A 13,411-nucleotide genomic window follows, 5' to 3' on the forward strand; every position below is an offset into this window, starting at 1 on the left:
ACAGATCTCTCTCAGGCTGGCAAACCAGAAAGTAAAATATTCAAAAGAAAACTTTGAATGACGTTTTTTATTAAACTAAGAGTAGTATAAATTCAATTTTATCAATGTTATAAAAACAAATTTCACAAGAAAAATTTCATTTCAATTACTATCATGCCTGTTCATGATGTTTCTCAATTTGATCAATATATAATTTTAACTTTGTTGAATAATACCGTCTGTCAAAGATATTTAGATGATTTCAGTAAAATTTACTTCTAATTTTGTTTTTCTTGTTTCCTTAATATGTCAGGAAGGTGAAATTTAATTTAACAAGTTTCACTCTTGAATTTGCAGCTGAAAAACGGCAACATGAGCATCCTTTCCTTCGTCGGGTCTTTTGTTCTTTCCGGTCTAGGGTCCGTGTTGTGTGTTTGAAGACTTTTTTGGTCTCGACAAAATCCAAATAAATCGCCCAAAATGAGGATTTTCAAGGATCTTTTTACAGGTAGGAATAAAAATTAATAATATTTAGAGGTTTTGTAACTATTTACAATTTTATTGAATGTGCAGGAACAATTATATCGTCTTTTCAAATATGCTTCTTGCAATCTGCATTCCAGGCCGTTATGTCAATGTACTGAGGTCATGATGTATTCATTCATTGATGGGAATGCAATATGTCATTTCTATCAACCAACTCTAAAACATATTCAATCATTACAATCGCAATTAACCTCCGTATAAATAAATTAGTTATTTCATTTCTTCTTTCAAATTATATCAAGAATATTGTAAAGTTGTTGCTTATTTTAAATTATACTTGTTACTTAGTACTTTCTTATCTAACGTAGGCAAATCAAAAGTGGTCATTCAGCACTATGAATCATCCAGGCTCATAGCAATGGACTTGCTTTTGCAGTATTCAAAACTAAAAATGCTTTTGATAATACTGTATTGAACTGTTTGTTTAATATTACATTTGGCGAAACTAATTTTACTGTGTTTTAACCTATACAAAAATAGTTACAGTAAACGACTTTAAGGCCTATTGATAATCAGAGATGGAAGTTAACCTCATTTGTCTAGTTGACTTCTCATCTGACAACTAGTAACTTTATTTTAATTTTGTTTATTGATAAGAGCCGGGTTAAAATATGTCAAAGTAAGTTACTTAGTAAGTTGATTTTAGATCTGATATTTGAATTTTTCTGTTTTGAAATATTGCTCCTCTAACTTTATGATTACATGAATACCTGTTATCTTTCAAGCTATATAATACAAGAACGCTACTACAAACTTTTCAGCTCATATTTTGTCAATAGTCATACATAACTTTCTATCAATTTCTTGTTTTAGGTGATGAGATGTTCTCAGATACCTACAAAATGAAACTCATTGATGATGTAATCTACGAAGTTTACGGCAAGGTAAATTCAGTTTTTGAACAATAGTCTTATTTTACTGCGTTTTAACCTATAGACTTGAAAACTACTTGACAGAACGGCATGAAACCTTAGGAACATGTTGTGTAAATATTGGGGATGGTTTTTGACCAGAAATGGAACATGTTGTGTAAATATTGGGGATGGTTTCTGACCAGAAATTTCAATAGGGAGGCTAATAATAATTATTAATCCATTTTGCAGACCTATGTTTTTGAAATTGTCGGCCAAGCGTCTACCGAAGAACGAAAAGATGATCATGTTTTGATAATAATGATTTAGCATCTAAAGTTAGCCTACCAGCTGTAATGAAGACGTCACCCTGTGTTAAATTGTGTATTGGTATTAAAACGGTAGTTTGGAGTTGAAGTGTAGTTGATTGGTTCCAGCTGTACATATTCTTTCCTTAGAAGATCTGTATACAAATAATTATCACTTCCCTTTCATTAAAAAACTGTAAAATGTTGGAAAAAATGATTAACCTCATGAAAGAGAGTTGTTCATATTGCATTCATTCATTACTGAAGAATGACAGAATAATTATTATTTTTATTTTTTTAATTTAGCTTAGCTAATATTCATCCTGAAATGAAAGATGGAAAGAATATGGAATTCTGTGTGATTCATCATCGTACATCGCATATTTCCTGGACCATCTATTGTCAATCAACAACTATGAACACATTAAATTCATCTTTGAAACACTGATTTAACCCTATCTATTTTTTTTTTAATTCAACACTTTACTGATAGATATTACTACCAATTAATTGAAAAGAATATGTTTTTGGAATAATAAATTCTGCATGACTAAGCACATAGGAAGTCCGTATTGAGATTTAAATGGAAATATTGATTTGTCAGATAAATTTCATGATTCACCAAATAAAGTCAATTGTGACATGAGATACATTGAACTTTTGGCGGTAGGAAGTTCGCCGGGCAAGCTAGTTTTCTATACAATTAATTGAATTGCAACCTTCACAAACGAGTTTATAGACGAGCACACCTACAGACCATAAGAGTATGAACCACCCCTACAAAAGGGAAAGGTAGATTCCCGCAGCCCTGGCTGCTGGTTGAGACTGCAGAAGTAAAAAAGTAAAAAAATTAGTTTTCATTATTGAAAATTCTACTAATATGGTAAAATATTTGGCTTTGGCACTCGGTACGATTTAATTTCAGTACATGTAATGCCGACTCCACACACTCGTCAAGTCGCTTACCAAGCTGCTCAATGTATTTATCAGTAGATTGGCCATCTCACGCTGGCCGTGCATAGTATCCATCTACATTTATGTTTGTCGTCATTTGTATGCACTTGGCAAGAGTGTGGAAGCGGCATAATGTAATATATGATACGCCAACCCTTCAGGAAACTGTTATTTACTTTCATAACGTTTTCTTAAATCTTGAAATGCTTTTGCTAATTGTATAATCTACAGCGCTTTTGTTTTGGTGTGTTATGCAGCTCGTAACAAGGAAGGTGGGCGATGTTCAGTTGGATGGAGCCAACCCGTCAGCCGAGGAAGCCGACGAGGGCTGCCAGGAGGGTCTGGAGTCTGGCGTGGATGTTGTGCTCAACCACAGGCTGTGCGAGACCTACGCTTTTGGCGACAAGAAGTCCTACACCCTCTACCTCAAGGACTACATGAAGAAGTAAGTTTCAAATCAATTATTTGGATTAGGTTAGGTTTACACAAGGTCTATAAAAAGAGGACTAGACACCAATGTTACTAATGGAGCGGCTATATTGAAGCTATTTTGGTGGAAAATTTCAAAATCGCATTCAAACTTTATTAAAATAGATATTCAATTAAATTTTCCTTCCGTCTGTGACCAGAGTATATACGGGATAGACATTGTCGTTATAACTTCAATATGGCAGTTCTGCAATGCATCATGGGTTCGTGTCGACCTTTTTGTATTAACCTTGGGTTTACATATTCCCTCAACTTACCAGTAACGTGAAGAAGTTAGGACATCACCTAAATCTTACCTGGAGATATTTGATTTCACTATCAATTCCACAAAATTTTGTTGGAATCTGTTCAGGTATAGAGCCTTGACGTGTATTTCTCAAGATTATTTCATCTACAGTGAGATCCACGTTATGAAGTCATTGGAAATAATAGGACGACATACTTGACAACTTACTATCCATTCCATTGGTGTTCTGCCCTAGGGCAGGTCTAAACATGATTCCTCCTTCTCCATTCCTCTCTGTCCTGTGCAATTCTCTTCATCTTGGAGTACTTTCCCTCCTCCCTGATATCATCCACCAACTTCACTCTTTTTCGTCCCAGCACCCTCCCTCCTTGCACAGTCCCTTCCATTGTCTCCACAAGTAGTCCGCCATGCCTCAGCAAGTGTCCCAGCCAGTTCCGCTTTCGTCTCCTTATCACTGCCATAATATTCCTTTCCTCTCCTACTCTACGCAGTACCTCCTCATTCCTCACTTTATCCATCCAGCTGATCCTCTCCATCCTCCTCCACACCTACATTTCAAAGACCTCCAATCTCTTCTCTTCCTGCTTTCTGAGAGTCCAGGTTTCCGCTCCATAGAGAGCCACGCTCCACACAAAACACTTGGCCATCTTCTTCCGCAGTTCTATTTGCATTTTGCTACTCACCAATCTTATATTGCTGAATGCCTCCTTTGCTCTTGCAATTCTCACTTTTACTTCTAAATCACATCGCATATCCTCTTTAATCATACACCCAAGGTACCTGAATGATGACACCTGTTCAATGTGATGCAATCCTATGTTGATTGTTGCTTTCTTTGGAGTCTTGCTGATCAACTTACTATAAACCTAACAAAGTGGGACAATACCTGAATTTTGCCTGGCGATAATCCTTATTCAATCATCAACCACACAAAATTTGATGGAACCTGTTCTGGTATGTGTTATACGTGTTACACTCAGCAGTTTTTCACTTTTTGTGTAGTTGAGAAGTTGATATTGTGGTAATTATTGATATTGAATGAAAAAGACTAAGAAATTAGTTTTTTGACAATTTCTTAGTCTTTTTCATTCAATCAGCTGTTTTTTATATTCAATGAGATTGACATTATAAAGTCAGTGGGAAGGATAGGACGACGGAGTTGCCAATTTTCTGTGACCACTGCCTACTATTGTAGATAGCTGTGTTTCAAGTTATCCCGGTGTACCAAGTGATATATATGTATAATAGCCTATTAATGATTATGCATTGAAATTAATGAGAAATCGCATTTTGTAAATGCGAATAAATAATTATTCAACGAAAATCAAAAGTTAAATGCTGTAAACCACCCCGAAGGCTTCTGCCACTAAAAATAATAATGATAACTCATCAAATTTCCCTCTAGCTATTCACCCTGTGGTCAATATTTGCAGTAGCAGAAGGCTTCGAGAGTGGTTTACAGCTTTTAACTTTGAATTTTTGTTCAATTATAATCAATCATTGATTCTTATCAATAATGATTAACTTTATCTCAAATATTTCATGTCCACCACAAATATGCCTTTTTATCAATTTATAATAAATACCTTTCGTTATCGAGATGAAATAATTTGGTATCCAATCATATTATATGATCATATCCTACAAACGATTTGGAAACAGTGAGGAGCTGGAAAAGGATAGATATGTCTGCTTTGTCTAATAACCAACAATGCTAGCAGACTAATGTTAATCAGGTTTCGACTTTTAAACATGAATCTCACTTTTATTAGCTCAATTTCAAAATAGTGACTAGCAACTAGTCATTAGTTTCAGCTATTGGTAAATTCCAGTCAAATAAGCAAGTGTTTAATTTTATAGTGAGGCTCACAATTTATTATCTAATATAGTAAGCATCTGATTAACATTGGTTTGCCATCTGTCTGTCATTAGACATAACAGATAACGCTTTTTATTACTCTGCATATTTGTCAGATTGTTTGAAGGCTATGTATTATGTTTGCTATACATAGCCTTCAAACCTTTATAGCCTTTGCTAATGCATAGCCTTCAAACAATCTGACAAATATGCAGAGTAATAAAAAGCGTTATCTGTTATGTCTAATGACAGACAGATGGCAAACCAATGTTAATCAGATGCTTACTATATTATATAATAAATTGAGAGCCTCACTATTAAATTAAACACTTGCTTATTTGACTGGAATTCTGCAATAGCTAAAACTAATGACTAGTTGCTAGTCACTATTTTGAACTTGAGCTAATAAAAGTGAGATTCATGTTTGAAAGTCAAAACCTGATTAACATTAGTCTGCTATCCCTGTTGGTTACTAAACTAAGCTAATGAGCTACCAGAATATTTCATCTCAATTAAGAAAATATATTATCAAATCATTTAAAGATACTTTTCTCAAATTAAAATATTCTTTATTCCCCCAAAATGTATTTATTTAAGTACAAAACTTAAAGTGTACTTCATAAGAATAAATAATTTTTATTAGTTTCAGGAAGGAATATTATGTATTATTGAGTTTGAAATTATTCTAATTCTACAATGAAAAAGTTTTATGATTTAATAAATATTTGTGTCAGAGTGAATAATATACTAGGTAATATCCCAAAGTGATATCTTGTTCATTGTCGCTTACCGAGCAGTTTTTTTTTTTAATTTCTATTCAAGTTATGGTGCAATGGACAAAACAGAATAAACAGTTACAAAAATATGAAATATAATCAGATCGATTAAGAAAACAGAACCATTGTTATTGGTAGTTTTATTTTATGTAATGGATTATTTTTATATATCCCTCAAATAGCTTACAGCTAGAGGGATACTATCGCACTGTTGTAATATTCAAATAAATTAATAAAATACAATTAAAATAATTGTAATAGAGAAATGGATGGAATACCCCTACAAAGACTATACATCTGTGAGTAGTGGTGATTCTTCATTAATCAAATATATTTGAGATATTGACCATTATTAACAAGAATCAATTTTATAAGTTTTGATCATAATAATTTGAATCTAATGAATCTATTTCTTTTACAGAGTCGTAGAACACATTGAAAAGAACAACCCAGATGACGTTAACTTATTCAAGACAAACATGACCAAAGTGATGAAAGACCTGTTGGGAAGGTTTAAGGATCTTCAATTTTTCACCGGTAAGTTGAATGAAAACTTGATACATCCATTAGTAGCTCCTGTTCTGCAATGATTGTTTGACTGAAATTTTTATAAAAAGACGAATATACACCAAATTATGACGAAATAAGATTAACGGTTGGGAATTCCTAAATGGAAACAAGTTTGGCCCGCTAATATGAGGTTCTTTGAATTAAGGGAAGGTTATTCAATGAGTTTCTAATTAATTTTCATAATTATGGCTACTTGACAGTTTCTTGAGGGTACTAGCTATTCTAGAAAAAATGAATAGGTTTTATTTTTTATTAATTTTGTTTCCATTTATGAGGTAGAAACACACCTGTGTAGGTTTAAACTTTACAAAGCGTAAGCTTCTCTTTATCAAACCTCCTGCAAATCTTTGCAAGCATTTATGAAACCCTCTAATTTATTAGTATATGGATTTAATACAAACATGAACCACGATTTCTATTCTGTATGCAGATGATAATATTGGAGAATGGTTAGTCTTATAAACATAGAGTATTCAAATTATAGTAACTTACAGTAGTTTCTATACAATTCTGAATAACACTTCAATCTCAAGTGATAGTATTTAACTGCCTGGGATTTCATTTTGTATAATATTCAAACAGTAGGCCTAACCTTTGATGTAGAAAGATAGCCTATTGTATGTTTGAACAACTATCGTAATATTATCACTAAGCTAGTGTTTATAATTTTTCATTCCTAATCATAAGTTTCATCCAAGGAATATCAGTTTCTAATATTTTAAATTTTATGTTAAAGAGAAAATTGTATTATATCATGATCCAGGATGTACTAATTAATTTCCAATCTTGGAAGGCACTGATGTTTACTAATGAAAAACATATCAGAATCCATTAAATAGCTTATTTCATTGAAAATTTTCTAAAGTGTGTAAATTGATTCACAAATCGACACAGAAGAAACAGTAGGAAATTGAATCAATTCTGAAAGTCAATGAACACTTTTTTCTAAATCGACAAATTGTCCAAATTGTAGAAAATATTCCAACCTTAAATAGAGCAGCGAAGAAAAAATAAAATAAACAAAAATAGGAGATACAAAAACCCAACCTCAAAAGATTTTGCTCGAAGCTTTTAGCTGTTATGACACAACAATGTATGTCAACTGTGTATCATACATGTTCTACCGTTAGTGGCCAGTGTTATTACTTTCCACTATTTATCTTTGTTGAAATATGTGAAGTTTCTTCCTTGAAGATGATTAGTCTTTGAAATGAATGATTAAAGATACTGACATCTTCTCTTGATTTGTTAGTCTTGGAATGAATCATTCATTAGATGAGTTTGACGTTTTCTGTTGATTTGCAGGTGAGTCGATGGACGTCGACGGTATGATTGCTCTCCTCGAATACAGAGACATTGACGGCGACAGTGTTCCCGTCCTCATGTTCTTCAAACACGGCCTTGAAGAAGAGAAATGTTAACCTTGGCCCAACACACGTCTTCGAAATTTCTAAAATTATTTGTAAGCTCTAACTATGTAAGTGTACAATAAATATTTTATAACAACTTTTTTGTGACCTTACAAATATGTAGTTATGCTTATTTCTCAATCTTCTCCTGGCTTTGTCATTTCGTTTAGCTTATAGTTAGTCAATGAAGCAATGTTTTAGGGTAGATGCAATACTTATCATCTTTTTGCTAGAGAATTTCTTCAATCTGAGTTCAATCGGGTAAATGAACAGATTGAAATGGACATAACCTATATATAATATTATTTAGACAATTTGAAACTAAATTAGGAAATAGAAAAAGTTTTGGGCAATAGCCTGTTTTTTCTTTTCCGATCATTGTATCGTATCTGCGAATCTAATAAATTAATAAACATAGCTTGGTTTGAAACCATCAGCCGGCAAGTCAGGAACCCAAATGAAACAAAAACTTTTTACTGCTTTTAGTAAGTTTTCAGGAATGATTATTAGCTTATAATAAACATGATAGACAAAACTCCTCAATCCAAGATATGTGAATGTGATGAAATGTTGAGACCTCGAAAACTATCACACAAAAACTTGATTATATCTTGGTTTTAAAACTAGCAGGCTCTTGAAGTAAATAAGTTTTTTTTAAATTATGAGTGAGAAATTCTATTTCGCTTTAAATAGAATAGCATCAAAGTATATTTAGAACTGCATTACACGCTTGGCTTTTGACTCAATTGGACAAGTGATTAATGAATGAAATGTATTCATGAAACAATCACAATTTTATCGTTTTAGAGTGAAGGACTGATTATTGATATTTAGCTCGTAATACGAATATTCACGACGTATTATAGAAATTTTAGATTGTTAACTTTCCTCAATGAAATAATGGTTGAAGTCTTGGAAGTGCAAAATTGGAATTCTAGCTCTATCCATTTACGTTATAGAGGTTCTATAGAGAACAGTGATTTGCTTTGATATTAGTTACAGAAATTATTGGCTCATAATAATTTGATTTCAAGTTCACTCAAGCTCGACTGGATCCTTCAAATAATCAAATTATTATGAATAATTAGAATAATAATACTGAGGGTGATGCCCACAGTATAAGCTTAGGCTTGAATCAATAATTTCTGATACTATTAATATCAAAGCAGATCACTATTCTCGAAGATAAAATCTATATTATATTAAAGCTGCAAATGACAAAAAAATCACAGCCAATACTGCTAACGGTAGTATGTATGTGAACATGTTCATCGATGAAGCAATATTTAGGGCCTTTTCTCGCTGAACGGAAGGTCTGTCGTTTGATGGTAATAATTTTTCTAGGGGAGAAAAAGTTCTTTGGGTCCTTGATTCTGACAACATTTTTCCTCCACCTTTGCTAATGTTTATAGCACTATATTATTTTTATTTTTCTTATAATAATAATAATCCTTAGCTCCAACGTAACTTGTATTCGGGCAACAATGTAGAACGGTGACAATTAGCAGTGTTGATTATTTCTTACCATATTATTCAGATGGATTTTGATTTTAACTGAAGTATTCTGTCGCAGACATCTAAAAAATATTTATTTATTCATAATTCAGTTGATTGGTGGAGGAAAATGTTCAGTTATCAAATTAGGATTAGTAATTTTACATATTTCAGTATTTAATCTATGCACTTTAACAAGGCCCAACCGCTTTTGGTACAAAAATTAGGTTAAGGCCCTCCGCAAAGTAGACCCACGAAAAGCAACCCACGCCGTGGGATGTTTTGTAAACCTTTGCTATAGAATTATTCATAACCAATCAGCTGACAAGTGGATTATTCATTGCATGTATTATCATTACACAGATGTATTATCATTACACAGATGTATTATCATTACACTAGGAGAAGCCTAGCAATGGTTTACAAAACATCCTACTGCGTGGGTCTACTTTGCGGCGGGCCTTAGACCGCTTATGCTTTTTAAGCATTTTTTTATCTGGATTGGACAAAAAACCCATCGGTTTCATATATTTATAAACTTTATTGCACTATTGAAGATAAAATATGCTTGTTTTCTACCGTCTGGACTAATGAGTTTGCATTCAATGTAATAACGGTCTTCGAAGGGGGCAAAATCATATTATGTCATTTATTACTGAGATTTAAAGCATTGCTATATCAGTGATTTAGCCTATGGTTGATACAATATTATATTTAGCTAAATGTTAAGAAGCTTTTTCTTATATTATTTTATGTACTTCATGAAACTTTTTCAAACATGCAACGCATAAATTTTAACCAATTATTTTATTTTCCCCAACAGGTGATATTTATTATTTTCTGCAGATCGAATTCGACATCCAGCTGTACTGTACTATATCAATACCGGTATTGAGGTTCTCGTTGATCTGAATTCCAAGCAAAATTTGACTGCTTCAAAATGCTATGCAGCAAGGACGTTATTGAATTATTTTTATTTAGCATGTTTTTCAAATAAAAATTGTATCTTTTGTAATGAAGGTGAGTTGAAGACAACATTATTTGTTTACAACCAGGCAGGCTATTGCTTCTAATCAATAACGTTTGTCAATCAATAACGTTTTTGAAATATCAAGTAGCTTTTGTAATCGCATATTATATGATAATTATATTTTGAGTCTTTCGAAGATAAAATCATATCAGGGTCGTCGAATGTATAATTAACTATGCACTTGCATCATATTAATTCATTAATTGTATTGTTTTTTATAAAATTATGTTGTAAAAATATATGCAATGCATACCTACCTGTATGTTATTTTATTTAGGTTATGTCTTATTACTTTTAATAGGCCTAAGTATTTCTTTCTAGCAAATTAGCTTGTTTAGGAATTATTTTACTTTTATCCATTGACTAAATGCAGTTTTTTTATTTCAATTTAGTCTTGACTTCATAACTAAACAAGCACAAAAAATAAACTGTTTTTCCCAATAATATAAAGTTTTCATACCGTACTCTGTTTTTTACAGTTTTGTTTACTTTGTTACAATCATTCTTATTATATTCTGATTTATCATTTTTCCAATAAAAATATATTCTCATTGTAATCCATGAAAGATGGTGGAAAGATGTAAAAAATAAACTTGATAAAACTGAACTTTCATCAATTTGACTTTATTTACCTGGTTACTTTCGATTATATATTGAGTTAAAGTTGAGCATCTTGAATGGATTTGCACGTGTATTACTTGTGCAATGTAGTAATATTTTCTTTTAGATGATAAATCTGTATCAATCAGCATAGAATATAGAATAAATTGTAGGATGGGACCAGAGTAGACTAAAATATCTATCTACTAGACAGATTACAAAGTTCGTGATGAAATTTGTGAAGTAATAACATGAAAAATTTACCAACACAAATTTATTTACATACTTATAGATCTTTTGTAAGGATTTTGTTGATAAGGATTAGAATATTCCAACAAGAAGTTTGTCTAAAATTAATATCTGGTTTATATTGGAAAATTACGTTGTGCCGAACTCAGGCGTTGTAAGTTTATAAAATGGTTCTAAAATGACAGCCTTTCATTACTAAATATTATATATTTATATTTGAAAGCTTACGATGCTCTAAAATCAGGCGTTGTAGGTTTAGCCTATAAATATATGATAGTTTAGAAATGACAGTCTTTCAAATATAGGTAGGCCTACTGTACAATTTATGCCGGCTAAGGTATATTTCTTACAACGAGTTGAAATGTTTATATGAGTCCAGTACCTAGTATTAATTTTAGGAATTGGTTTAGTTTGGTTCATTAATAAGGTCTTAATTAGTTCTTATAGTACAGCCACTATATACATTGGTGCATGCAATTTATATTGTAGTTCTGATTTTTTACTTTCCTTGACCTACTACCATAGGTAAGGAAAGTATTGCTTTCCAAAAAAAATTAAGGTACCCCAATTTCAAGTTTTCTATACGTTTCAAGGTCCCCTGAGTCCAAATACATGATTTTTGGGTATTGGTCTGTATGTGTGTATGTGTGTGTGTGTGTGTGTATGTCTGTGAACACGATAACTCCATTCCTAATTAACCGATCGACTTGACATTTTAAACTTAAGGTCCCTATACCATGAGGACCCGACAATAAGAAATTCAATAAAACTCAATTCAAGATGGCGGAAAAAATGGCGGATAATTACTAAAAAACCATGTTTTTCACGTTTTTCTCGAAAATGGATCTAACAATTTTCTTCAAATTTATATCATGGATAGCTATTTATAAGCCCTATCAACTGGCATAAGTCTCATTTCTGGGAAAATTTTAGGAGCTCCGTAATATTCTTGAGAAAAATGGCGGATAATGACTAAAAATCCATGTTTTTCACCGTTTTCTCGAAAACGGCTCTAACGATTTTCTTCAAATTCATACCATGGATAGATATTCATAAGCACTATCAACTGGCATGAGTCTCATTTCTGGGAAAATTCCATGAGCTCCGTAATATTCTTGAGAAAAATGGCGGATAATGACCAAAAAACCAGGGTTTTCACGGTTTTCTCGAAAATGGCTTTAACGATTTTCTTCAAATTTTAACCATGGATAGCTATTCATAAGCCCTATCAAATGACATGAGTTTTTTCCTTGGAAAATTGCAGGAGCTCCGTAATATTCTTGAGAAAAATGGCGGATAATTACTAAAAAACCATGTTTTTCACGATTTCTCAAAAATAACTTGACCGATTTTTTTCAAATTCATACCCTGTATAGTTATTTATCAGCTCTATCAACTGGCATAAGTTTCCTTTCTGGGAAACCAATGGGGGGTCCACCCCATCCTTGGGAAATGGACTTAGTAACCTCCTTCTCGTGCATGAGGTAGGTAGGTAGCGCAGTTCATAAAAAGAACACATAGTCGAGATATTTCATCTGTAGAACAGCTGTTTTGACGACTTTAAAAAAATGACGACTAAAAAAATCATCGAATTTCACATTTACACAAAGAAAAAGTACTTTGAAAACAATTATATATACACCTTATACAGAAGTCTGATCGTAGTTTCAAATATGAGCAAGGAAAGTTGTGTGAGTGTACCACACCAGATTTTTAATATATATTATTTGGGTACATAACAGAAGTCCAGAACCAATTTCTTCATGCAAAATTTCCTTATGCTAGATACAGAGTGGCCCAAAAACCTCGTATTTTCGTCTCATTTTACAGTTTTCAGCTATTTCTGCCAAATCTTGAAATCGGACAGAAGAATTTTCTCTTGCCTTTTTTTAGATTATATAATTCTGAATCAAATGAGATCATTCGGAACTCTCTATCTCCAAAGAGTACTGAGTTATGATTTTTCAAAAAATGTGTTAAATTTGAAGAAAAAATCAATTTTGATGGATTTTAGTTTTTGATCAACAATATCTTCCGATTGTTACCATTTA

At 32.3% G+C, this 13,411-nt stretch overlaps 1 protein-coding gene across 1 annotated transcript; it reads left to right on the plus strand.

The window, feature by feature from the left end:
* Positions 1–114: 114 nt before the first annotated feature.
* Positions 115–11,124, plus strand: LOC111043666 (translationally-controlled tumor protein homolog). The gene is made up of 6 exons (XM_039423265.1): positions 115–487; positions 1,339–1,409; positions 2,896–3,083; positions 6,430–6,545; positions 7,884–8,055; positions 10,305–11,124. Exons 1-5 carry the CDS (start codon positions 460–462, stop codon positions 7,997–7,999), a joined length of 519 nt encoding a protein of 172 aa, XP_039279199.1. The 5' UTR covers positions 115–459; the 3' UTR covers positions 8,000–8,055; positions 10,305–11,124.
* The last annotated feature ends 2,287 nt before the right edge of the window (positions 11,125–13,411 follow it).

Source organism: Nilaparvata lugens, chromosome 3 (genome assembly GCF_014356525.2).
Source record: "Nilaparvata lugens isolate BPH chromosome 3, ASM1435652v1, whole genome shotgun sequence".
Classification (NCBI taxonomy): Eukaryota; Metazoa; Arthropoda; class Insecta; order Hemiptera; family Delphacidae; genus Nilaparvata; species Nilaparvata lugens.